The sequence below is a fragment of the Macaca mulatta genome, chromosome 5 (assembly GCF_049350105.2).
Source record: "Macaca mulatta isolate MMU2019108-1 chromosome 5, T2T-MMU8v2.0, whole genome shotgun sequence".
Lineage (NCBI taxonomy): Eukaryota > Metazoa > Chordata > Mammalia > Primates > Cercopithecidae > Macaca > Macaca mulatta.
The window spans coordinates 5,486,016-5,512,552 of NC_133410.1; the positions used below are offsets into that span (position 1 = coordinate 5,486,016).

Sequence of the window (26,537 nt, forward strand, 5' to 3'; positions counted from 1 at the left end):
CCTATGCCCCAGCCAGAAAAGCCAGGGGGTTGGCCTCAGGGCAGCCCCTCATCCCATTCCCCTGCCACTCCCCGGTGCCCTGTGTCCACCACACTCTTGGCCCCGCACCGTTACTGCCCTGCCTGCCTCTGAGACAGCAGTTCCTGCAGCATCAGGGGCTCTGGAAGCAACAAGTTCGGATTCACTGAGGCCCTTGGTGGGGCTCCCAGTGCCTCCAACCTAGGGGATCATGGCCTTCTCAAGAGAGGGTCAGTTTTGTCCTGAGGTGAGGAGGTGGGTGGGGAGAGGTGAGAACAGTCCCAAACCGGGGCATCCAGAAGCCCAGCCCTGTCTGCACCTGTGACTTTGCTCCTGCCACCTGGGGCCCAACAGGAATCAGGATCCATGTGTCAGCAGGAGGAGGAGGGCCCACGGGAGGCCAGTTCCATCTGGGGGGCTGTGGGGTGGGCAGAACAGTGTGGGTGAGGGGAGAGCAGGAGCCCCGGCCTCCCCACTCCCAGCCCCACCCCTGCAGCTCCTCCTCAAAACAGTGGCTGTATCAGCCTCCTGTGGCTGCTGCAACAAATCACCACACACTCCGTGGCTTGAAACAACAGAAATTCATTCTCTTCTGGCCATGGAGGGCACAAAGCTAAAGGCAAGGTGTTGGCACGGCTGGTTCCTCTGGAGGCTCCGGTGGCAAGTCCATTTCCTGGGCTTTTCCAACTTCTTTCCAGAGGCGCCTGCTTTCCTTGGCTTGTGGCCCCATCCAGGCCCTGCCCCAGCCTCTGCTCCATCTGCCAGCTCCCCCTGCAGCCCTAGCCCTCCTGCCACCCTCCACAAGGACCCTGTGATGACACTGAGCTGAGCCCATCCAGACAACCCAGGAGAACCTTCCCATCACAACATCCTCCACTTAATCCCATTTGCAAAGTCCCTTTTGCCATAGAAGGTGACATTCACAGGTTGCAGGGGTCAGGACTGGGACATCTTTGGGGGCTTCTCTTCAGCTGACAGCAAATGGCAATTTTGAGTAAGGCTCTGCCAGGCGCTCACCTGTCAAGCCCACCCTTGATCACTGTCCCCTTTACACGTAAGACATCTGCAGCTCCCTGATGGGGGGCACCTGGCAGAGCTGAACTGAGTACGGGGAATCCCCAGTGCTGGCACCGTCCTCTATACCACCCTGCAAATGCAGTGTCTGCACCCAGGCAAACCCGATGCGGCTACAGCGTCTGCTGGGCAGCACACACTGCTGTTTGTGACACTCATTCACTCATTCATTCATCCCATCCCTTTAAAGTCAGCTGAGCCTCTCTGCTGGTGGCCAGGCCGCCAACAGACCCAATCCTGTACCCGCAGTGATATTTCTAGGCTAAACGTCCAAACTGTCCTGGCTCTGAAATCCAGCCTGTGCCCAGGGACTCAAATAACCTGTCTCAGGGTTTGTCTGCTTTCAAGACTGCAGACGCCTCCCCCGTGCTGCCTGCAGAGGAAGTTCTGCTGAGTACCCCAAATCGGAGCCCCAGCCTTTGGCCTGCACAGAAGGTCTGGTGCCGCCTAGAAACCCCTCTGCTGACCCCATGCACATTCTATGTATCATCTCATGGGTCCTCCCACCCGCCTGCTTTACAGGCCAGGAAACTGAGGCTCAGCGGAGGCCATGGCCATGTCCCCAGGTTGCTCCGTGCGGAAGATGCTCTCTCTGACCTCGTGCTGTCTGGCCCAGTCTCCATGTGACACCTTCCCTGACCTCAGGGCCTCAGAGTCTGTCTTGGTTCCGTTACTGCCCCTGTTGCCTTGCTCTTCACATTTCCAAACACAGACGTGGCCTGCGGGGCTGACCCTGGAGATACCATCACATCCCAGACACCTGTGGACTCTCCTAGCTGGTGACTAGATGGACAGGAGCGGAGTGTCCCCTGCATGGAGTGGAGAAGGGTAGCCGCTGGAAGACCACCAGGACTGGACTGGATTGGATGGAGGGACAGGAACTGAAGCCTGGGCCAAGAGGTGGGGGGCGTGGCCTCCTCCGTTGCCAGCGGGAATCTGGGGTCAGTGTGGGCCCTCACCTGGGTCAGTGCCAGCCCCAAGCCACTCATCTTTGCCTCAAATTTAAATGACAGCAGTCCCAGGAAGAAGGGGTGACGGCCGGGCCGGAAGGCAGAGCGTCTGCCTCTGCTCCCATACGGTTTGGGTTTTCCGGCAGGTGCAGGCCTCACCGCTGCCAAGCCTGGACAATGCCCTCCACCCTCAGCTTTGGGCTCGGGGAAGCTGGGTTCAGATCCGGCCCCCTGCCCCACCAGGTGTGAGACTGAGCAAATCTCACCTCTTGTCCCATGTCCTGCCCTGGAAAGGGGGACAATGATGCCTCCCTCTTTGGGCCACTGCGGGATGGAAAGAGATCAGGTGTGTGAATCCCCAGGGCTGGGGCCGGGAAAAAGCGGGGGCTGGCTCAGGTCAAACCACCCCTCTTCCCTACATGCCGAGACATGGCCTTCCAGCAGGTGCCTCTCGTGTCCCCAGGGCCAGGTCTCCCTCGCCTCCCCTCTGCAATCCTCCCCACCTCTGCATTCCAAGTCTGTCCAACTGGAAGCTCCTACAGCAGACATCAAGAAGATAAAACAAACAAAACAAAACAAAACCAGCAAAGCAACCTGCTTTAGGAAGAGGGAAGACATCCCATGAACAAACATGGCTGAGACCACTGAGACGTCCCAATCAAGGCTGCACGCATCTCAGGCCCCCTGTACCATGGACTGCTGCTGCCAGGCCTGTGGTCTCAGCAGAAGCTGCCAAGCTCCAGTGCACCCAGCTCCTCTGAGCCCCTGTGAACCTGCCACCAGTACAATCATCGAAACGCTCCAGCACCCTTGGAATCATCACCATCCCACACGACTCCCTTTCTGGATGTTCTGTTGATTTACGGACGTTCTCACAGACTCCAAGCTGCTCAGATCTCTCCTTCAAAGTCACCATTAGAGCTGAGCCCAGGGGCCTAAGTGCCCACTTCATGCCGAGCACCATGCAGGAGCTCTGGGTGCCTGATCCTAGAGCTCACGATTCCCTGCACGAGATGTGGGTGACATCCCATTTGAGGAAACTGAGGCACAGAGAGGGGAGCCGGGATGCAAACACTGGTCTGAGTCCCTTTCTGTGACCGTGAACTGCTTTGCTGAACGGAGTCAGATTCGCAGGACGGCTTTGTCCTGGTGCCTCTGCCGACCTCGATCTGGGCTCGGGGTGGGCCAGGACACAGACACACGTTCGCAGGAGGGGTCTTCTCACAGAACCCACGGTGGGCAGCCTCGGAAAGACCCCTCTCTCCTATTGTACAGCCAGCCAGAGAACAAAGTCAGGAAGCTCCCCCGGACCCAGGAAACAGCGAGGAGAGCTCAGGTGGAAATCACAGCCTAATCAAAACCAGATCAACAACTAACTTCCGGAGAACGGGCCTGCTCAGCACTGCCTTCCGAGGGCTCCCAACCCAAGAGAGCTGCTTCTCTCTCTGCTTCCAGACCCACAGCTCCTTCCTGCTATGCCCTGATGGATGTGTGCTACCCCCCAACCGGGGGGAAGACAAGTGTGCCCCAGGTATGCAGGCGGCGCCTTCGTCCAAAGCCTGGCCTCTGGCTTAAAGCACAGAATGGTGTCAGGTGGCACTGGGAAGGGTGGCAGCGAGAGCCGGGAGGGAAACATCTCACGCTCCGGCCTGGTCCAGAGTAGGAGACAGCAGGCAGGGCAGCAGCTTCCTTGCCCTGCAGAGTGAGCGGTGCAAGGCGAGAGCCAGAGCTGCAGCCGGAGCGGTGGCCACCCCCGGACAGCACCTACCTTCCTCTTGTTGGTCGGGCAGATGTAGAAGTTGTCGATGACGGTGGTGACGCCAGGCTGGAGGGTGAGCTTGGTGTAGGACGTCCCGAAATCCGACGACCTGGGGGAAAAGGGGGACAGCTATCAGCCACGTGCCCTCCAGGTGCGGCCTTCATCAGCCCACACGGTGTCCGGCCCCTGCCCTGTGACCGTGTGGGCAGGGCACCTCAGACACCTTGAGTGCAGTTCTGGGCACTCTGCCTGGGGGCAGTGCATCCCGACAAGGCAGTAGAGGAGACCGGGCTCTCTCAGGAACACTGAGGACTCACGCAGGTGTGGAGCTTAGGTCCAGAGCTAGGATCCAAGGTCAGGTCCTTCTGACTCCAAATCCCAGCCAGTCATTCCTCCCCAGTGCTTCCTATGTGCTGGGCAGCTCTAGGTTACCGTATGCATCTCACAGCTGACAGAGGAGCCTCCAAAGGGATAGTTCTCTGCCTGAAATCACTTAGTTAATAAGTGGCTGACTCGGGATTTGACACTGGCCTGTCTGATTTCAGGCCGACGGCTGTGCTGAGGCATTCCTGTGGCCTGTCTGCTTGCCTCTTTCCCTCTCTGGACTCTGAACTCCTCCAGGGAGCCTCATCCTCTATCCTGACCACCACCTGCAGCACAGGATGGTAGGGGACCGCACGCAGGTACCAGAGCTCGGGCAGCTGCTGGAAATCAGACCCAAAGCACTGTGCCCACCCTGGAGTGGCGTCTGCTGGGCTCGTGCTGGGAGACAGGGCTATCCACTCAGTACCTCCCTGGGCAAGGCCCTCCTGGCCAAGTGAGAATCTGAGAGTACACCGAGCTTTAAAGCGCCTTGGCTCCCCAGCAAGGAGAGGGAGATAAGCCACAAAGGCAACTTCATATCTGTTGTTCGGAAGCCGTCCATGCATCAGGACATGGAATTAATTCTCCATTGAAGATTAAGTCCCAGAGACCCTGAACCAACACCTCTTATCATCACCTGTTTAATACACTGGGATTGCAGAATACGCCCTGACTCTACTGGAGAGGATCAGAGAGGTGCTCGGGGAAGCGTTTCCCATCTCACCCCTGCTCCATCGATGCAGATTCCAGACACAGACCCACGGTGGGGAGAGGAACACGGGCGGAACGCACGACCCTGGCACTCCTGTCGTGGGCAGCATGCCTTGCAGGGCCTCCCCGTGTCCGACCACTGCCGAGATATGCTGCGGGGAGCTGAGCTCGGGGGACTGGGGGCAACTCCCCAGCTTGGGCGAGGAGGCCTTGGGCTGGAACCACGCTTCAGTGCCTGCCTCAGACCCCAGCACCTGGCTCCGAGCCCAACCTGCGCTGACGTGTGTGGCCCGACTGCGAGGCCAGTGCTTCTCAGACTCACCCAGTTTGTCCCTCGGGGGCCGAGGGGACAGGCCTGGAGCTGCTTTAGCATAAAGGCCCCACCCACTGGGAGCTGTTTCGTGCCCTTCTATAACACATCCTTGGTGGTTTCTACATGGAGACATTTCCTACATCTTCAAGTGAATCTGAGGCTCCAGAAAAGTAGACTGTTTGTCATCTCTGGGCATGCTGGCCACGTGGCCACAGGTCCCCAGAATGTGTGTCCCTCACAGGCCTCAGGGCCACAAGATTCCTCCTAGGCCAGGACAAAGAACAGACCCCCAACCCCCAGCCCTCTAACTCCCAGGGGCCAGCCCCTCCCCAGGATGGTAAGGGGCCTCAGGACCCATCTGGCCTCTGTCTGCCCCTGGCCTCCCCAGGGAGGACCAGGCGGGAGCGAACAAAGAAGCCCAGTGGAGGTGTAATTAGGATGCACTTACTCTCAAACCTCAGAGAATTGATTTTCTTTGGGAAGGACGCAGAGAGAGGCCCATTAGCAGAGGATCGATCTGATCCAGAGACCCAGAAAATTCCAGGGCCCTTGCAGAAACAAATGGTTGTGTTGACGAGCCTGACACAGGGGAAGCCTCCCCTTCCTTCCCCACCCTGCTGAGCCATCTCCAAGACCTGCCTATCGATCCTGCCTCCCAAATACCTCTCATTCCTCTCTTCCCTTCACTCCCGGCACTGCTCGTCTTAGCTCAGCATCCAGCCGGCCTCAGTCCTGCTCCCCGCCCTGGGCCAGAAGAGCCTGCTCACACCTGCAAACTCCAGAGCTCCTGCCAGGTGTGGCCTGCAGAAAGGGCCCATGAGCAAAGCCCCTGCTCTCTACGAAGGGGCTCTTCTAGGAGGGGAGATGGAGGGAGGCAGATGGACAACAAGGAAAGAAGCAAAAATACGACAGCCTCAAATGCGATGAGGGTGGGAAGAAGAATCAACAGTGTGGGGGTGCAGGCGGATGGTGAGGGAGGGGCGGTGGGGCTGCTGGGTTGCAGACAAGAGTGGTAGAAAGGCTCCTTGGACAAGGTGATGTTTGCGCAGAGCCCGGAAGGAAGCAGAGAGGTTGTGCCTGGCCGGGGAAAGGCATTTGGACAGGCTTGAGTAGTGTTCCCCAGTTCCTGTGCACCCGGAACCCATGAGTGTGGCCTAATTTGGAAACAGCGTCTCTGCAGATGCAGTTAGTTAAGATGAGGTCATGCTGGATGAGGGTGGGCCCTGAGTCCTGTATGGCTGGTGTTATAAGAAGTTGGAAATTGGGACACAGATACACACACAGAGAAGGCCGTGCGCAGTTGGAGGCAGAGAGTGGGGTGATGCGGCCGCGGGTTGAGGGTACCAAGGACCCGGGCAGCCATGCTGGGAGGAGAGGCAGAGAGCAGAGGCTCCCTCAGAGCCTCCGAGAAAAACACTCTCAGACTTCTGACCTCCAGGACCCCAAGAGAAAGATCACCACGGTGGTACTTTGTGATGGCAGCTGCGTTCCAGGTACAAGGGCCCTGAGGACAGGGAAGGCGGGTCCATTTAAAGCACAGTCCCTGCTGGACGTGGTGCCTCATGCCTGTAATCCCAGCACTTTGGGAGGCCGAGGCATGAGGTCAGGAGTTCGAGACCAGACTGGCCAACATGGTGAAACCCCCGTCTCTACTAAAAATACAAAAATTGGGTAAGGTGGCAGGTACCTGTAATCCCAGGTACTCAGGAGACTGAGGCACGAGAATCTCTTGAACCCAGGAGGTACAGGTTGCAGTGAGCTGAGATCGCACCACTGCACTCCAGCCTGGGTGACAGAGCAAGATTCCATCTAAAAAAATAAAAGAAAAGAAAAAACCTAGCAGCTGCCAGTGCCTAGGAAGCCCCTCGCCCTGCAGGCAATGCAAACCCAATTCCTCAGATATCCACGACTCCCAAGTCCAACTCCTGCAGATACGAGGAACATCGATCCACCCACTCACCCATTCATTCCCTCTATTTGTTTAACGTTTTATGCTTTAAGGCCCATACTACGGGCCTAGGAATCCAGATTCACCCCCTCATTCAAATCTTTCACATGATGTGTGCATGTTGAGTTCCTGCTGTGTGTCCCATCACTACACTGCGGCTGGAATCCATGGGCAGCACGGACACTGTCCCCTGCACTCATGGGGGTGACAGGCTGGCTGGTGTTGTGGGGAGAGGGAGAGAAAGAGAGAACACAAGCAGACAGACCCTGCAGCCAGGAGCAGCAATGCTAACAGGCACGTCCAGAGAGTCCTGGGAGACACTATAGGGGACATCAAACTGAGGGGGTCTGGGTGCCATCCTCAGTCCCCTAGGCTGCCCCCACTACCAGGTCTAATCCATCACTGACCGGCTGACTTTTCCTCCTAAAGCTTTTAAATTCCATCCCTACATCTCCTTGCCCACCTTAGTCCAGGTCCCCTTCCTCTCCCGTCTGTGCACGAGGAGCACCTGGCATGAGGGCCCCAGGCTCAGTGGAGGGGGCGCAAACACCGACAGGCTGACTGCACCTGGGGGGCCTGTGAGATTCCCATGGCTGCTGTAACAAAGGCCCGCAGACTCAGTGGCTGCAAACCAGCCACATTCATTATCTACAGTTCCGGAGGGCAGGAGTCTGCAGGGGGTCTATAGAGGGCTAATCAAGGTGTGGGCACCTCCTGGAAGCTCCAGGGGAGAACCCACACCCTGCTTCTCCCGCCTGCTATTGACCTCCTGCAGTCCTCGCCCCGAGGCCCGTCGCTCCACTCTGCTTCCCGTCACAGCCTCCCGTCACAGCACCGACTACTACAGTCTCACGTCCCTCTGGCTCCCTACTTGTGATTACAAAGACCCCACGAGGATAATGCAGGATAATCCCAAGATCCTTCATTTAATCCATCTGCAAAGTCCCCTTTGCCATGTAAGGTAGCAATAGTCACCGTTTCCGGGGATTAGGATGTGGACGTCTGTGGGAGGCGTTGCTCTGCCGACCACAAGTGGGCATTTGAGCCGGGTCCAAGGCATGTGTAGGAGCTGGTTCGGGAGCAGTGTCCCCGCGTCAGCTGTGACAGACAACAGGGCGGCTGGAGGTGGGTGGGGTGGGCGGTCCCCACGGCCACAGAGAGGGCCGGACCCGCATCGTCGGGCAGCACCACTGACCCGCAGGCCGCCTAGCACTAGGAATATGGTGAATTCTTTTGAATGGAGATGCCCTGGGACTGTGAAATATAAACTGATTTCAAAGACTTAGCATTCAAAAGAATGTAAGATATTTCATTATAATGTTTATATTGATTACATGTTGACATAATCTTTTGGCTATACGGAGTTAATTAAAAGCTGCGATTAACATTAATTTCACCTGTTCTTTATTTTAACCCACAGGTTTTATTTCTTAAAGCAGTTTCAGATTCACAGCAAATAGAGTAGAAATGAGAGAGTTCCTGTATACCTTCTGCCCCCACCGTCAGCGCCCCAACCGGAGACTCGCTGGTACAATCGGTGAGCCGCCCTGACGCGTGGTTGCCACCAGAGTGCAGAGTTCAGGTCAGGGCCAGCCCTGGGGCTCCTGCACTCTATGGGTCTGGGCACCTGTAGGATGACAGGGCCCCTACACTGTGGTATCATACGGACAGCATCACTGCCCCAAGAATCCTCTGTTCTCCGCCGATTCATCCCCTCCCCCGCCTGCCTCCTGGCAACCACCGATCCTTTTACCATCGCCATAGTTATGCCTTTTCCAGAAGATGACCACTTGGAATCCCGGAGTTCACGGCCTTTTCATATGGTTCCTTGCACTTAGTGATATGCACTTAAGGTCCGTCCATGCTTTTCCACGTCACCTGTTTCTCTTCACTTTTTAGTGTGGTCACTAGAACATTTAGAAAGACCCCCATGGCTCCAATTATATTCCTAAGGGACACGCCGGTCTGGACAACATGCCAAGGCGGTGGGCGTCTTCGGAAGGTGTGGGGCTCTGCAGTGGACGGGCACGTGACCCCTGGAAAATGCGGTCCCAGCAGATGAGCAAGTGACAGTGTGGAATCTGGCTGAATGGTGCCCGGGTCGTGGCACATGTGAAGCAGGGCTCATTACTGCTGTTTGGGAAGAGTGCTGCAGCTGCAGGTGGGGACAGGTGACTGAGGAGGGGACAGGTGACTGCAGGGGACAGGTGACTAAGGAGAGGACAGGTGACTGAGGTGGAGATAGATGACTGCAAAAGGGGACAGGTGACTGCAGGAGGGGACAGGTGACTGTAGGAGGGACAGGTGACTGAGGAGGGGACAGGTAATTGTAGGAGGGGACAGGTGACTGAGGAGGGGACAGGTGACTAAGGAGGGGACAGGTGACTGAGGTGAAGACAGGTGACTGAGGGGACAGGTGACTGAGGTGGGGACAGGTGACTGAGGTGGGGACAGGTGACCGAGGGGACAGGTGAGAAGGGGACAGGTGACTGCAGGAGGGGACAGGTGACTGAGGTGGGGGCAGGTGACCGAGGGGACAGGTGAGTGAGAATGGGACAGGTGACTGCAGGAGGGGACAGGTGACTGTAGGGACAAATGACTGAGGGGACAGGTGACTGCAGGTGAGGACAGGTGACTGAGGAGGTGGAGGAGTGAGAGGAAGGATAGGTGTAGGCCCAGGAAGTAGAGTTGGCGTGACTTGGGGCTGCTCAAGGTGTCAGGCTGAAGGAGGGGACACCAGGTGACATGGAAGATGGGGTGACACTGTTCAGGTGCCATGATGCTTGGAGGAAAGTGGAGGGCTGGGCTGGGAGTCAGGATGGCCCCTGGGCGAAGCACGGTTGGGGGGTCTGGGCTCATGTCCACCCACTGCTGCTCCCTGGGCAGCCCACTATGGATTTTAGCATTAGTTTTCTTCTTTGAGGCATCAGAGGATTGGAATCAGGCATCTCCGGGGTCCCCATCAACAAAAAGGGCTGCGACCACACACCCTTAACCTGCACGTACCCCACAAGTGTCCTGTTATCCAGCCTCCGAGAGCCCCTTTCGAGAGACCCGAAAGGGATCCGTTCTCCCCAGAAGCCTCTTGCCCTGACTGCGTTTTCCTGGTGGGCAACTCAAGAGTCTCTCTCTCACCGCATTATTTCCTCTGAGCATCTGCTTCTCAGATAAGTAAGTGTAGCCACGATGATATCTAATGATGAAGATTTATTGCAAGGAACAAAGCTGGAGAACGCCCAGCGGGCTTGCCCGGCCTTTGCCTCTCCCCGCAGCTGTGTCAGAAAAAAGGAGGACCCGAGTTAAGCTCCCGCTCTCTGGAACATGCCAGGTTTCTGTTGCAGACCAGGGGTGCTCGGGGGACAGGATCCTCAATGATGGATGGCCTTGTCTCTCTACGGTGAGCACGTTTCGCTCTGCAGTGCACTTGCCAAGCTTGGACTCTCGGAAGAGTTCAGACTCTTGGATCGTGGTTAGAAAACCTGAAACTGGCTGGTGAGCAGTGGCGGCAAGGGGCGGAGGGGGACCGCCCGACTCCATCAGACAGCTCAGGGTGCTGGGAAGGCCAGGCCGGTGGGAAGAGAGATGCGGTTAGGAGGTGCTGCCGCACCCGACTTCCTGGGGAAAGAACAAGGGCAGTGGCGCTGCTTGTCTGGCCATGATTCTAAACTCTAAACATCATTCCTTTAAAGAACGTGAAAAAAAAGAAAACCCACACCAGCATGTTGACCTCTTGCTGTATGTTTTCAATGTTGTGCAAGCAACAAGACTCAACCAGACAATGCAGTTCTAGAGGTGTGCTGAGGAGGGCAGGGCCAGGGCGTGAGTTGAGGTGATGGGCTAGGGTCCCAGGCTGTGTGCAAATACCACAATCCAGGTGGCTTGTCCCCTCACAGTTCTGGAGGTCAGAAGTCCAAAGTCAAGGTGCTGGCAGGGCCCTGAGCTCCCTCTGGAGTCTCCCGGGGAGGATCCTCCTACCTCTTCCAGCTGCTGAGGGCTCCAGGCGTCCCTTGGATTGAGGCTGCATTGCGCCACTCTCTATCTCAATTTCACGTTAGGTGTAGGGCCCACCCTAAAGCCAGGCTGATTTCACCTCTATCCTTAGCTAATTACATCTGCGAAGGCCCTGGGTCCAATAGGGTCACCCCTGAAGTTCCTGGTGGACACAGATTTTGGGGGCGACTCCATTCATCCCTCTATGGGTAGTTGCACTGACTGTCTATTCTACATGAGGAAGACTCTGCGTTAGCACCTCACCTGCCTACTTCGTTAAATCTCCCTGCATCCCCTGGGGAGCTCCTGGTTTTCAATGAAGGAATGAAGACAGGCAGCACGTCACCCCCAGGAAGAGTCTGAGGCCAGTGGGAAGCTCCAAGGGCCCGAGGAGGGAGGGGGCCTCTGGCTGGGACCACTGGAGGGCCTGGTAGGATTTAAGTGTATGGCTTCGAGGAACACGGTGCACCAGTGAGGGGCCCGTGTGACCCCCAGTGATGTGCTGAGTGTCTGCGGGGCGCCGGGCTCAGTGCTGGGTGCTGGACGCAGCTAGGGGTCGAGAGTCCAACCACATAACAGCGGCCTGTGGGCAGGGGACACTGAGGGCTGGTCAGCAGGGACAGCGTGATGGAGGCTGTGGCCCACTCAGTTGCTGCCCCGGCTCATGGTGGACTAAGCAGAGGGAGGGAAGGGGTGCTGCCAGCACCCCACATCAGACAGCTGGGCCTGTCTCTTAGCAGACTGCCAGAGCACAGAACCCTCACATCAACTCCAAACCCAATACTACCCCCTCCTGAAGCCCACGCAGATCTCCCGGCCAGAGTGGGGATGCAAGCCTCTACTGGCCAGGCACACAGCTGGCACTCAATAAATGCTTGCTGGATTCCTTTGGAGGTGCTCTGGGTGCCAGACCTAAAGGCGGTGTGACCTCAGGTGAACAGGTTTCCCTCCCTAGGCCACAGTTTCCCACTGAACATATGGGAACTGGATTTGAGTATTTGAGTCTAAGCACTAGCACTGCCACTTGTGGATCGAATTCCTGTACATCTTCCTTAGCGGTCCCAGTGGCTCCTGAGCCTGCCCTTCTGGGGAAGAATTCTCTCTAGAATCTCTGGACGGTGTCAGAATCCCTGGGAGAGCTCAGCCTGTCTGGAAGGAAGGAAGGGAGGAGGCAGAGGCAGGAGGGAAATGGCAAGAGGAAGGAAAGGGGAGAGAAAGGGAGGAAGGAGGGAGGAGGGAGGAGGGAGGGAAGAGGGAGGGAGGGAAAAAGAGGGAAGAGTGGGAGGAAGGAGAGGAAAGAAAGGAAGGAAGGAGGGAAAAAGGAAGAAGGGGAAGGATGGTGGAAGAGGGAGGAAGGAAGAGGGAGGAGGGAAGAGGGGAGAAAGGGAGGGGAGAAAGGGAGGGAAAAGGGAGGAGGAGGAGGGAGAGAGGTGGGAGGAGGGAGGGAGGAGAGTGAAAGGGGGAGAAAAGGGAGAAGGAGGGAGGGAGGGAGGGAAGAGGAAGAGGAGGGAGAGGAAAGAAAGGAAGGAAGGAGGGAAAAAGGGAGAAGGGAAAGGATGGGAGAAAAGGGAGGGGGAAGAGGGAAGAAAGGGAGGAAGGAAGAAGGAGGGAGAAAGGGTGGGAGGAGGAGGGAGGAGGGAGGGAAAAAGGGAAGGGGAAGAGGCGGGAGGGGAGGAGGACCACAGTGCTCACTGAGCACCTCTCCTCTCTGTGCCTGGTGCCGTCCCCCAGGGGACCTCCCCAGCATTCAGTAGCTGCACCATCACCCAGTTCTTTAACTGCACCCAGCAACTCAGGAGGTGATCATTCCAGTCTATATTTATTCCAATTAAAAATAACAACCAGAGTCTAAAACCGGGCAAATAGAAACATGGAAGGCAAGCGCAGTTGGAAAACTGCTGTCTGCAAATCGGCTGCTTAATTGCTGAGTGTTTGTACATACTCACTTTTAAAAAATGATTTAATGAAGCCATTTTCCTCCCCTATAATTACTCCATTGGCGGGGACATATATGCTGTGCCCACCCCTCCTCCTCGGGGTGAGGAGCCCCTGCTCGCCCCACTCCCACTTGAGAACCCGGAAGCCACGCGCAGGTGTGAAAGGCAGCACCCGCCTGTAAGCTCTGGCCTTGGGCAAGGCTTACACCTTTCTGAGACTTAGGTTTCTTTCATCTGAACAAAGTGTTAATGAAGCGGACCTCCTGTGCCTGTCCTGAGGATTCCAGAGGTGTGTGTAGGACACGCACGAAGTAGGAACGGAGTGGTGGGCAGGTGGCACTGCCTGTGTCACTGTGCCACTTAACGGAAGCCGGTGTGCTCTGGCTTGTCCCCTGCTTACAGCATGGACCACCCCTTCTTCGAAGGTGCAGCCACTGTGGACATGTGTGTCCCTAACAGCCACGAGGCTTGCATTTGGCAGCTGCAAAGGCCCTTGAGTGGACCCCAGAAACCCCCTCGCGGGCACGTGTATGCACGCCTGCACTTTATATATGGGGAAACTGAGGCCCAGTAGGAAAGGGACTTGCCCAAAGGGAGCCCCAGACTGGAACCTCGGTCTCAGCAGAGGCGATGGGTGCTGCAGATGTGTCTTCCCAGCGGAAATCATTCTGAGCTTCGGTCGCGTTCCAGGTCAGGCTCGGTCTGTGCTGTGAGACGAGAAGACACACGGGCTGCTGTGGCACCCAGGACCTGATGGCTCCACCGAACCCGCAAAGAGGAGGCTTTGATCCGCTACCCAGACTTTCTAACAAACCCTCCCAGGATCAGAGAGGAAGAGGGAACTAAGGTGACATAGGGCGATTGTGGGGCAGTGAAGTCATTCAAGAAACTTCCAGAAGGCACTCTAGATTCTGAGTGTGAAAGGTGGCATCGGGCGCCAGCGAGGTGGGTGAACAGAGGGAAAGGAAATGCAGCCTGGTCCTGGAGGGGGTGCCAAGTGTTGGGGGCGAGGAGACCCTGCCAGGCAAGTCACCCAAATACACGGCAGCGAAGGCAGCAGGATCTGAACCCACGACCCACAGAAATACGGGGAGAGAGCAGGATGCCCTTCGGCATGAAAGCTGTGTGGGGAAGAGTTAGCAAGACTGGTGCCCACCATGCCCCGGACACCAGCAGAGGACAGAGTGAAGGGAACCTCACTGAGACCTCACAATCACATCAGAACAGGAAAACACCTTCCCATTTCACTGACCAGGAAACTGAGTCCCAAGGAACATTAAGTAACTGGCCCAAGATTATAGCAACATCAGAAAACTCAGTGTTGGGTCATGCGGTGGCTCCAGGCTTGTCTTCTCTGAGCTTCCCAGGCTGTCCCCTGATCTGTGCACCGTGCCCCAGAGGGGTTGGTGTGGCGTGGCACCTGCCCTGCATGTCCTGGGCACCTCTGACATTCTCCAATGCCAGCAGCTGGACCCTGACTGCAGCCCGACCCAGTGCAAGAGCCATGTCATTTCAGCTGTGAGCTACCCGTGGGCTTAGAGCATCTCCTTAACTCCACCTCAGCCCCGGACTGGCAGTGTGCCCTGTGGGTGGAGAGGGCTGGCGCCAGCAGAGGCAGCTGATTTTCTGTGTCTGAACCCACAGGGGCAGCACCCCCATGGCCACCCCCGGTGCCTATGCCCACCTCTCTGCATCCACGCCCTGAGCCGCATCTCCCGACCAGCCCTTCCACACGTGGGTTCAGCTGCCTGCCATGGCTTGCTGGTATTCTGAGCCCACTGGTGCTGGAGGCTGTGACACTCACTAGCAGATTGTTCCAGAATGAAGCTGGGCCAGGCCTAATCCCAGAGGACCCCTCCCCCACTGTCAGTGCCCCTGCCTGCAGTTTTTACTGACACCTTAGGGATGGAAATGGGGGCACGACCTCGGACATGACCTACAGAAAACCAGCACACACCTCCTCACTTTACTCCTGGCCAGCTGTGTCTCACTGACTGTATGAGTATCGGTCCTTTTTAGTGAATCCCTCGCTATCTATAAACTCTCCGGGTAACTGAACCCCTCCAGTGCCAGAGTTCCTTTCCAGACCTCTCCTGAGCACCGATGCGGTGCCAGGCTGAGTCCAGACCAGGCGTGCACATGACTGGGCAGGGAACTTCTGCAGCCATCGGTGCCAGTGCAACTGTACGAGCGGCTCAAACTGGGAAGTGAGTCCACACCGGTCAGCCAACAGTGCCACCCCACCACCCCCGAGGGCCCTCATTGCCAGGGCCCTCCTCCTCCAGGCTGCCCCCTGCACCTCCTCAGGGACCAGCACTGAAGGGGGTAAGCCTGGCAGAGCAGGAGCCCTGGGGCCTAACTCCAGGCTGCCCCAGCTCCTTTATGAGTGACTGATGTTCCCTGCCCTGCTGCTGAACAGGGGAGCCCAGGATCCTGTGGGGCTAAGAGCAGGCACAGAGGCCACTGAAACGCAGCTGCTGCTCTCGCACGGCAGGAGCCCCCACGTGCACCCTGTGGGAGGCCCGGCCAAGGAGCTGCAGGAGCTGAGGGAGAAGGAGGGGCAGAGTGGGTCAGACCAAGAGGTGTGGGTGGTGCAGGGAACTCCCCTGAGATCCGCCAGTGCTGGCTAAGGAAGCAGGTTGCTCCATGCCAGCAGCAATGAAGGGATGAAAGCAGAAGTTCTAGAAAGGCAATGAGCAGCCAAGTTTCACAGGCACAGAGAGCAGTGCTGGAAGGCGAAAATGGCAGGCACAGCTTCACTGTGGCCGCCACGTGCTGGGTCTCTTCCAGACACTGGCTGAGCTGCTTCCTTAATCCTCACTCCAGGCTCTTCCTGTGCAGACAGGGAGACTGAGACTCATGACGTGAAGTCACTCGTCCAGGGTCAGAAAGGACGAAGCGAGACTCTATTTGACCCGAGTTCCAAATTGTGCATCTGCTCTAGGCTTCCAGCTCTGTGGGAGGGAAGTGGCACTGTGGTTCTGGCTGGTTTTATGTCTGGAGGTCTTTTTTTTTTTTTTTTTTTTTAAGACAGAGTCGCGCTTTGTCACCCAGGCTATAGTGCAGTGACAAGGTCTTGGCTCACTGCAAGCTCTGCCTCCCGGGGTCACGCCATTCTCCTGCCTCAGCCTCCCGAGTAGCCGGGTCTACAGGCGCCCGCCACCACGCCTGGCTAATTTTTTGTATTTTTAGTACAGACGGGGTTTCACCGTGGTCTCGATCTCCTGACCTCATGATCCGCCCACCTTGGTCTCCCAAAGTGCCGGGATTACAGGCATGAGTCACCGTGCCTGGCATCTGGAGGTCTTAAAATGGCACAAGGTGGGATGTTTGCAATGGCTCTTGTCCCAAAGGATGGAGTCTTTAGAATTTGGTATGACCATCCAGGGTGAATGAGGCCCGAACTCCTGGAAGCGCCCCAGTCATGCTCCTGGCACAGGCAGAGCTGCCTGTGCTCCCCTCGGCATGCAGGGCCTTGTCAGCCTCCAGCAGATACGCCTGCTCTACAGCTGCTCTGCAAGCCCTCCGCCGGGCATACTTCCAAGAGCCACGGTGGGTGACGGAGCCACCCTCCAGCCCCATGCCAGTCAGCTGGGAGGCCAGAGCCTGCAAACCCGAGGCTGCCAGCAGCAGCCGGTGTGAGGGGAGGAGGTGCCAGTTACCTTGGCAGCTCCCACAGGCAGCAGGTGCGAGGCTGCCGCTGTACTTGACACTGTGTTGTGCCTCAATGTGAAGCAGCCATCCGATGATCCGGACACAGCCCGTGACTTCTGGGTTAATTGGGGAAGTGGCGTTTGATGGGGGGCTGGAGGGGGCAGGCTGAGTTTATGGCCAGGTAGAGGTGAGTCTCTGGCCCTCTTGACATGGTGGAGGGCACACAGGCGCTGGGAGAAAACCATCGCTTGCCTATCGCTTTGCATTTGGTCGGGAAGGACACATGAGCACCTCCTGTGAATGGACCAGGGTAGTTACCTCTTTTTGCCTATTGCTTTGCATTTGGTCGGGAAGGACACATGAGCACCTCCTGTGAATGGACCAGGGTAGTTACCTCTGTCTCCTGCTGCTGGGCATGAGTCACACTGGCCCCACGTTGTCCCCAGGAACCAACCTATTTGGGAGGATGGAAACCACTCTAAACCCCAGAGTGTTACTTCAAGCAGGAACACCCAAACAGAATGAGGCAAAGAACAACACAATGGAATTAGCTGGACTCCGCAGACCCCAGGAGACACACAGCGAAAAAGCTTCTGCACCCAGCAGCTGCCTTCTGTGGAGAGGACTCGCCTAGGAATTCCCAGCAGGAGTGAAGCGGGATGGGCTGAAGGACAGAGCAGAGCTGGAAAGAGGCCCAAAGAGGGTGCGTGTGAGCCGCCAAGTCAGAGACCAGAGACTGGGCTTGGGATCAAGTCCAGTGGGTTAATCTACCCTGTGACCTGGAATCTATCTTAGGAAAATTTCCTGAAATGTAGCAATCCACATACGATCAAATAAAAGCCCTTCCTGATATGCTAACGCATCCTCAATTCTTCTTGGAATCCTTTAAGAATAATGAAACAATTGAGAACAACGCTAACCAGAAAAAAAGAAGCTGCTGCCCCTTAGCCATCCACCAGGTCCACTGCCTCCTCTGTTCCTGTCTAGCCCTGGTCCCTGTGTGAACATAATTCCAGTTACAAGGTACGCACAGACCTGTGTTCCGATTTTATCACAAAATGCGCAGCATGTCCTGCCTGCTGTGTAATATTCCATCCAGTGTGTGGCGTTACTGACAGGTCATTCCTCAGGATGAACTTCTTCAAATCTGTTCTGCAAACAGAGTGCCTACCACGTGCTGTGTGTGGTGGAAATCCACTTTTTTCTCTTGATTGCTGTGACAAGCAACGATGCCCTTCAGGAACAACATTTTCATTATTTTAACTCCTCCCCAGCCTCTGTGTCCTGGGTAATTTCCCAGCGCGAAGCTCTAGGAGGTAGGCTCCTCAGTGAGATGCTCTGAGCCTCCGTGCGGCTTTTTAAAAAATGTCTTCTTAGATCCAAGAAACTCTTACAACTCAATATTTTTAAAACGAGAGCCTCCATGTGCTCTTAGGGGGTCCTGGAACAAAATGATAACATTTTCGCATGCCAGTTCCCAGATTATAGAATCTGACACTCCAAATTGATTTTTCGAGGCACTGTTGACTGTGTTCGGTTTCTGCTGAAGGCAGTCCAAATGCTGTGTTGAGTGTTTTCAAAGAGAAGGAAAAAAATGCCCAAGACACGAGCAGATGAGGACAGAGCCGTCTGAAAGGGAACTCTGCTTTAAAACGTGCATGATCATATTTACACACAAGATACAAAAATTCATTAGGAAGTAAGACGCAATTAACACAAACAACTCCCGCTCTCCGGAAAGCTCAGAGGATGCTTCGAGTCGTTCGATTGTGGAAACCGGCTGAAAGTTTTGAGTGGGAAGATGTTACGGAATCGAAAACAAGGGATAAGTCAACAGCAACACTGAGTAGCTAACACTGACAGTGACCCACAGACATCGCCACCATACGTGTCCTCAGTGTGTCTGATTAGAAAACTCTTTTTTTTTGAGACGGAGTCTCGCTCTGTCGCCCAGGCTGGAGTGCAGTGGCCGGATCTCCGCTCACTGCAAGCTCCACCTCCTGGGTTTACACCATTCTCCTGCCTCAGCCTCCCGAGCAGCTGGGACTACAGGTGCCCGCCACCTCGCTCGGCTAGTTTTTTTGTATTTTTTAGTAGAGACAGGGTTTCACCGTGTTCGCCAGGATGGTCTCGATCTCCTGACCTCGTGATCCGCCCGTCTCGGCCTCCCAAAGTGCTGGGATTACAGGCGTGAGCCACCGCGCCCGGCCTGAAAACTCTTAAAGACAGCAGTAAATCAGGCAGCTGTACTAGTAATCACGGCAATGACAAATCCCCTCAGTCACACCTGTGTCGACTTCCAAGAGCTGGGCATGCTGGACGTGTTAGTTCGTTGAGTCCCTTCAACACCCAGCCAGGGGGACTAGCACACTCCCACCTACCAGAGGAGGAGGTAGCAGGTGGAGGGGCTGAGTTTGAACACCATGGCCTGAATCCCGAGCTGTGCATGGGGTCCCCACAACATGCGGCCCTCACTCGTCAGTAGTAGCTGCTGCCTGAAGGGGATGATGAGGGAGGAGACTTCTCACACCTGTACCTGCAAACGTGGCAGACAGTGACAATTCAACCCCAGCTAGGACCATGCCGAGAAGGGGAGGCTCCCTTCCCAGTTCAGCTGAGAGCGGGGGATGAGTGTGGCGCAATTCCTTCTGGGAACTTCAGGCCGTGTTCCGAGAAAACACGCTCTCCCCACAGTCCCAGACTCCGTGCAGCCCTGACGCCTGTCCTGCGTAAAAAGGCCAGGGCATTCCACCAAGGACAAGAAGCACCGCCCCCGCCCCCCCAGGTCCCTGCCCACATGGAACTGTTTTGCAAGTGGATAAAATCTGCAAACGCAACAGCAAAACACCCGCCGTTCTCTGTTCCTCCACCCGCTCTAGTTGCCTCTCCTCCCACATGGTGCAAATCAGCCTCTGAACAACCCGCAGCGTCCCAGCACCTTCAGGATGAAGCCGGAGCCCCTAACAACAGGCCAGATGGGAGGAAAGGGAGGTTCAGAGAGGAGGGGCAGAGCCTTAGGAAGGCGAAAACAAGAGTGAGAGGCCTGCCGTCCCTCCCCACGCCCCGCCGGGCCTTCTCACTCCCTTTCTGCCCGAAGTGACCCGTGACACCTGTCTCATCAATGATGGATTTCCTCTGCTTGGAGCTGCCTGTGAGCTCCACGAGGGCCAGGACTGCATCTGACCAGCTCTCTAGCCACCTCTCAGCCCAACGCCCAGCATGGAGTGTGTACCGGTAAATGTGGGTTGAATGAATAAATGAATGAACAACACAGTGCCCACCCAGAAACCATCGTGGGTACTGCTAATGCCCACTTGAGGTCCCAGCCCCTAAACTCTGCTACAAGAGCCGAGAGCACCCTTGAGACCTCCGGGCCTCCACTGGACCCCTCCCATGAGTGAGGACACAGGCCCAGAGAAGTGGAGTCACTTGCTTGAAGTCACACAGCAACCAAGCAGCCCAGCAGACGATCTTAGCTGAGGTCTAGAGTAGCCCTGAGGTCAGCGTTTCTTTGCCAGGGCTACTCAGGCTGCGTTAGGCAGAGAGCTGCAGGGCAGATGTGAAAATCGTTCCCTACTGTGACCTATGGTCAAGATGAAACAGACTGAGCCCCTCCCACCTTGCATTCAACAGAAACTGGTCCATGAGTGCTGCTGGAGAGAAACCAGAAACTGGTCCGTGAATGCCGCTGGAGAGAAAAGCAATCGAGAGTGAAGGCTTTACATCTGCAGGGCACAGGTGGGTTCCGAGCGGCAGCATCTGCCGCACAGCCTGGGAAGTCAGCAGGATGGACGGTGTCCAGGCCTCCTCCTCAATGTGCAGAGGAAGCTGCTGCTCCTCCTCCGCCCAGCTGCCCACTGAGCCCTTGTACCAGGCTCTGGGAGGGCCCAGGGCCAAGGCTACAGCTCTGAGAAGGCACTGGCTTGCTCAAGGCCACCCAGCAGAGCTCGCTGACCTGCTCCAGTGCCCTGTCCAACCCCAGCAGGTGGCCAGCCCTAGGGAAGGCCTCATCCTCCCTTGACCCAGTCTCCCACTGGACGCCTCCATGGTTAACGCCATAACTCCAAGACGGCCGTGTGTGCCCATGGCCCATGTCAGGCTCCCATGGAGGAGGTGTGCTGACAAGCTATGTGACCTTGAGCTGGCCACTCCACTCACTGGACCTCAGGTGTCCCTTCTGTACAGTGGAGGGAGCCATGCCTCCCACCCAGAGTTATCTCCAGGGTCAGACGAAGGGAGCCTCCCCACACAGTGACTGGCTGGGATGTGGCGGGTCCCCTCCCTGCCCATCCCTCCCAGAAGCAAAAGGCCTCTGGCAGCTGAGCAATAAAGGGTTAACTAAGCCACAAGTCTGGGTTGTCCACGTCCTTCACATTCCAAAAGCTGACTGGCCCTTGATCATTCCTGGGATGTGACCTCTGAGTCCTTGGAACATCCTACCAGTTAAGAGTGGCTTTGCTTACCAGGGCTCCAGGTCATGTGGACAGTGTATGCCAACAGTCCCATTGATGGTGGGGGCCCTGGGCCGCCTGGCATGCAGCCTCACCCTGGGACTGAGATCAAGATCAGCCACCTGGGCCTGCGTGACTGACCTGACCTAGAAACCCTGACACCAAGGCTCGCAGGGGTGTCCCTGGTTGGCAGGCACCTCATGGTGTTGTCAACATCGCTGCTTCAAGTTCAGCACTGTCCGTGGTACACCCCAGGAAATGACCTCCACACAGGGTCCCACCTCAGGGCCTTTGCCTGTGCTCCTCTCCTCCCCAGACCCCCCACAGGGAGCCCCTCACTGCATGCCAGTGTCTGCCCTGCCATGACTCTATGACCAGCCCCGCCACGGCCCTGTGACCAGCCCCGCCACGGCCCTGTGACCAGACCCGCCATGGCCCTGTGACCAGACCCGCCACGGCCCTGTGACCAGCCCCGCCACGGCCCTGTGACCAGCCCCGCCATGGCCCTATGAGCAGCCCCGCCATGGCCCTGTGACCAGCCCCGCCATGACTCTATGACCAGCCCCACCAGCCCTGCCATGACTCTATGACCAGCCCCGCCATGGCCCTGTGAGCAGCCCCGCCATGGCCCTATGAGCAGCCCCGCCATGGCCCTGTGACCAGCCCCGCCATGGCCCTGTGAGCAGCCCCGCCATGGCCCTGTGAGCAGCCCCGCCATGGCCCTATCAGGGATTCTGCTTGGTTTCTATTCATAGCACATATTGCTACCTGACAACAGGCATGGATTTTGTTTTGCTATTGTCTGTCTGCCCCTCTACAGTGTCAGGTTCCCAGGGACAGGAGCGCTGGTGTCTGGTCACCCCACACCCCACACCCCAGGAAGCAGCAGCAGCCTCTTCCCGCCCTGAAGGACCAATTCCTGACAGCTCCCTTTTGATTTTGTATTGGTTGTGAGCCAGGCCCACCCAAGGGTGCCTGAACCACCTAGTCAAGTCTTCCTTCCCTCAATGCTGTACGCAGCAACCCTGGTCACAAGTCAGGTGCCCATCGCTGTGGCCTGGTCTGGACCTGCTGAGTGGCCCCTGCTTCACGCCATGGAGCTGTTGGCTCCACCTTCCAACATCAGCCACCCCTTGCGGCTTGCGGGTCTGTGTACCTGTCCCGCCTGTGTCCTTGGCTCCCAGCCCAAGCAGCCAGCGAAAGTTTGCTGAAATGCATGAACGATGCCCAAACAGGTTCCATAAAGGCAACAAATGACAGTAAATGTACAGGGAAAGCCACCCACATTCCACCGCCCTGATTCAGTCTCTGCACGGCTACGTCACCCGCCTCCAGCCACAGCACCATCATAACTTAATGTGCTCTGCTCTCCAGGCAAGCAAACCAAAGGCGGGGAAATTGGCAGAACGTATTTCTCCAATTCTTAAGAATCCCATTTCAGAGTTAAATAATGACAAGATGCCTTTAAGCGCTTGAAAATTATGAGTTAAGCCGCTCCCAGGGAAGGCTGTCATTTAGCAAGCACACAGAATTGATTGTTCCAGCCACAGATCTGAGGATCTGGGACAGGTGGGAGGCCGAACGCTGGGTTTGGGGTATTGCAGGGATCCATCTCCCTGGAAGCACGTGGGAGTCCTCAGGGCCAGGGAAACTCATTCTACCAGCAGGACCCGCCCCCTTTCTGCTGAGTGGGTCTCTGTTGACTCCCCAGCACCCAGGCTGTGGGCTGACCTCCACATGGGTGTCAGCAATCCCGGCTCTGGCCTGGCTTAGGAGCCAAGTATCCCGGCTGGGCTGCAGGTGAATCCTAAACTCCAGGCCCTGCCAAGCCCTCACTCCTGAATCCAAGGCAAAGCCCCGTTTTCCTTCTGGGGAGCTTCTTCCAGCAGCCCCACCTCTGCAGGGTTGGGGGCAGGTGCTTTGCCAGCTGTTGACCAGCGAGCCAGGAGGCTGTGGCTATGGCTCCCCCTCATCCACGGCAATAACCCGGTCTAACGTGTAACTGACACTTGCAGTGCACGGTATTTTCTGTGTGCTGTCTCATGCTGTGGCCACATACGGTCCCATTTTAGAGATTCGAAAACTGAGGCTCAGAGAGGTGAAGGGACTTGCACAGAATCTCTCCGTGAGTAGTGTGAGGCGGGGGAAACCCGGGTCTGTCTGATTCTTCAGGCTGCGACCTTCCCCTTCTGCCCTCAGAGAAGGCAGTGGTTATGGTCCTTTGAGCACCTCCTGTGTTCCAGGAACAGTGACGTGGGCTTTTCCTACAGCCTTTCCTTTCTCCTGCAGCCTGGAGGGAGGTGTGAAAATCTGCCAAGAAAAAGAAAGAAATACGGCTCCAAGGCCATGGAGCGGCAGTGCCTGCAGGGCAGCCCGGGCTTTGGAAGGAAGCTGCCCTCCTCAGGGTTTCTGGCCTTACGGAGATGAAGGAGCCCATGTGTCCCCTGGTGGGGCTCACACAAGGACAGTCACACCTGAGGGAGTGGAGCCAAGCAGAGGTCTCCACAGTGAGGAGGTGGCTGACTCCTCCCACAAGGACAGGAGTGAGGAGGAGAGGGGGCTGAGCAGGTGGGGAGGGGTACTTACGGTGGGGAGGGGCAGGCCTTCTCTCCTGTCCTGCCTGTTGAAAGTCCGAGGGAAGTAAGGGGTAAGGATGGAGTCTGGGGACCTGAGGTTGGGGGAGGGGCCTAATCCTGAGGATCTATGCTGTAGACCAGTGTGTGGCGCCTGTGGCACTCAGGGTTCCTTTCTGGTTGGCCACCCCAGACCTCTAGGGACACTTCCTACCTGCCTCCTTCAATGACTGTCCTCCCTCTCCTCACCACTCCCCCCTCCCTCCCTCCCTTGCTTCCCTCCTTCCTTCTTCCCTTCTTCCTCTCTCCCTCCCTCCCTTCTTCCCACCTTCCTTCCTTCCTTCTTCCCTCCTTCCTCTCTCCCTCCCTCCCTTCTTCCCACCTTCCTTCCTTCCTTCTTCCCTCCTTCCTCTCTCCCTCCCTCCCTTCTTCCCACCTTCCTTCCTTCCTTCCCGCCCTCCCTCCTTCCACTCCTTCCTTTCTTTCTTCCAACCATTGATCAAACTCAAACCCCACCATTACTGGGTAGCTACTATGTGTCTGGCCCTGGGCTGGACTTTGAGATGCGGCCACGGAGATGCCTTGGGCACAGCTGATGGGTTGATGAGTGACTGAGTGAGCCTCTCAGATGCTCTCCCTTAATGACACTGCCTGGAGAGCTGCTCACCTCTGATACCTGCTTCTGCCATGACGTGGTCTCCTAGATCCCAGGACCTGTTATTGGGTTGATTCCAGAATGTGACTCAACTTTTCTATTCTAAAGGCACCAGTGTGCTGTCTGTGTGTGGCGCAGGAACAGACCCGCGGTTTCCACACTGCGCCTCCTGGGGAGGGCACCGTGTCTCCCGCAGCAGTGTGTGCCTCTCCAGGACCTACTACGGGAGAAAGGGTGGGATGTGGGCCCTGGGTAATGCCAGTTCTGTTTTCCTTTCCATTAGGGACATTTCCCACCTGAAGACAGAGTCTTAACTGGAAACAGGCCAGGCCAAAGCTTGTCTGAATTTTCTGCATCTCAGCGTCTGGGTGGGCAGCAGACAGCTAACAGGCTGGAATTCCAGACAGGGAAGTGAGAGGAGCTGCTTTCTCAGCCACAGGAAGAAACAGGCTGCAGCAGCCTTCACCCAGCCCTGTCCCCACCTGTCCCCAGCCCCCAGAGGTACCACAGGCCTTCGCCGGGGCACGCCCAGACCAGCTCTACAGAAACACACACCCAGAGTCCAGAGCCAGAATGACCCCAGGCTCACTCTCTCCTCAACCCCCCGGCCCTCTGTCTGTCTCTGTCTCTCTGTCACTCCATCTCTTTCTCTGTTTCTCTGTCTCTCTCCATCCTTCCTCCCCAGTTGTGTGTGTGTGTGTGTGTGTGTGTGTGTGTGTGTGTGTCTCCCCACCCCTCTCCCTCCCCTCCTCTCTCTCTGCAGGGATCTCTGGCTTTTTGTGTGCACCTCTCATTCTCTCCCTCTCTGTGTCCCTCCCTCTCTCTAATTGTGTATGTGTTTGTGTCTCCCCTCCCAACCCTCTCTCACTCCTTCTCTCTCTCTCTCTGCAGACTTGGCTCTCTGTCTGGCCTGTCATTCTGTCCCTGTACTTCTCCATGTCCATGTCTCTGGGCGTGTCATTCCTCCGTCTCACTATGACTTGGAGGGCTCTGCATGGATGCGGTCTGTCGTTGTCTCTCTGGATCTGTCCTTTTCCACATGTCTCTGAGTTTCTGTGTGAGCCGTTCTCTCCCTCATTCATCCTCTTCCACCCTGAGATAGTATCAAGAGTGGACATCCCACAACAGAAAGGTCTGGGGACCGTGTGCAGCCTTCTCTTCCCCACCACGGGGAAAGCAGGGGACCTAGTTCTGGCCTCGAACCTCCCTGGTGGGTAACCAGACGCCAGCTCCTGCTCCCTGGGAGCTGCCCACCACGGGACGGTCAGATGCTAGAAAGGAGGAAAGTGTGAAGTCGGGTGGCCAATGTGCTGTGAATACAGGAGGAGGACGGAGCGTGATGGGGATGCAGAGTGGCCCGGACACTCCACTCAGTGAGCTGACGTTGAGCAGAGACCTGGATGCAGCAAGCATCCGTCCACATGGGTATCTGGGAAGCCGAACAGCACATGTCCAGGCCCCGGGGTCGTATTTCCTGGGCACACCGTGCACAGAACAAGGCGCCAGCCCCAAGGTTCTGTTTCCTGGCCATGCCGCACACAGAACCAAATGCCGGCCCCGGGGCCGCATTTCCTGGGCATGCCCCACGGAGAACAAGGAGCCGCCCCTCCCTGGCCGCACTGCCCATGGCCGCTGGCCTCTGGGGACCTGAAACTGGCCAAAACCATGAAGCCAGGCACACTTCAGATATTAACCTCGGCTGTCCTGGCCAACTTGGTGCGTGAGGAGTGCTCTTCCCTGACGGCTGGGTGACAGGGCAGGGCGCCCTCCCGGACTATGCCAGCTCGGAGGACACCGCATGGACAAGGCTGCCCACAGCTGGGGAGGGCAGGGCGCTCACTCCGAATCCGGGGTCCGCGTGGGCCTCTCCGGTTCAGGACCCACCCGGACACTCAGCAGAGGGGGCCTCAGTCCCGCCGGCTGCTCCAGCCCATGGGAATGGAAGGCATTTGCATCCACATCGGTTTCAATCTGGGACTGTGGACACAGTAATGCCGAAACCCGCACTGGTCAAAACCCACTTCGCAAGACATCGCCACACTTTCCTCAATCATCGAGTCCATTCTAACGAAGCAAATAAACATGGCATTTAAAGATCAGAGGCAGCACAGTTACAGTCTATTAAATTAAATTCACCGTCA

At 56.8% G+C, this 26,537-nt stretch overlaps 1 protein-coding gene across 2 annotated transcripts in view; it reads right to left on the bottom strand.

The window, feature by feature from the left end:
• The window catches only part of SORCS2 (sortilin related VPS10 domain containing receptor 2), a 569,237-nt gene that overhangs the window by 206,309 nt on the left and 336,391 nt on the right, over positions 1–26,537 (bottom strand). For both annotated transcript variants that reach the window (XM_028848328.2, XM_028848326.2), the window contains exon 3: positions 3,811–3,910. In XM_028848328.2, the coding sequence (XP_028704161.1) occupies positions 3,811–3,910 (100 nt within the window). The remainder of the gene's footprint in view (positions 1–3,810; positions 3,911–26,537) is intronic.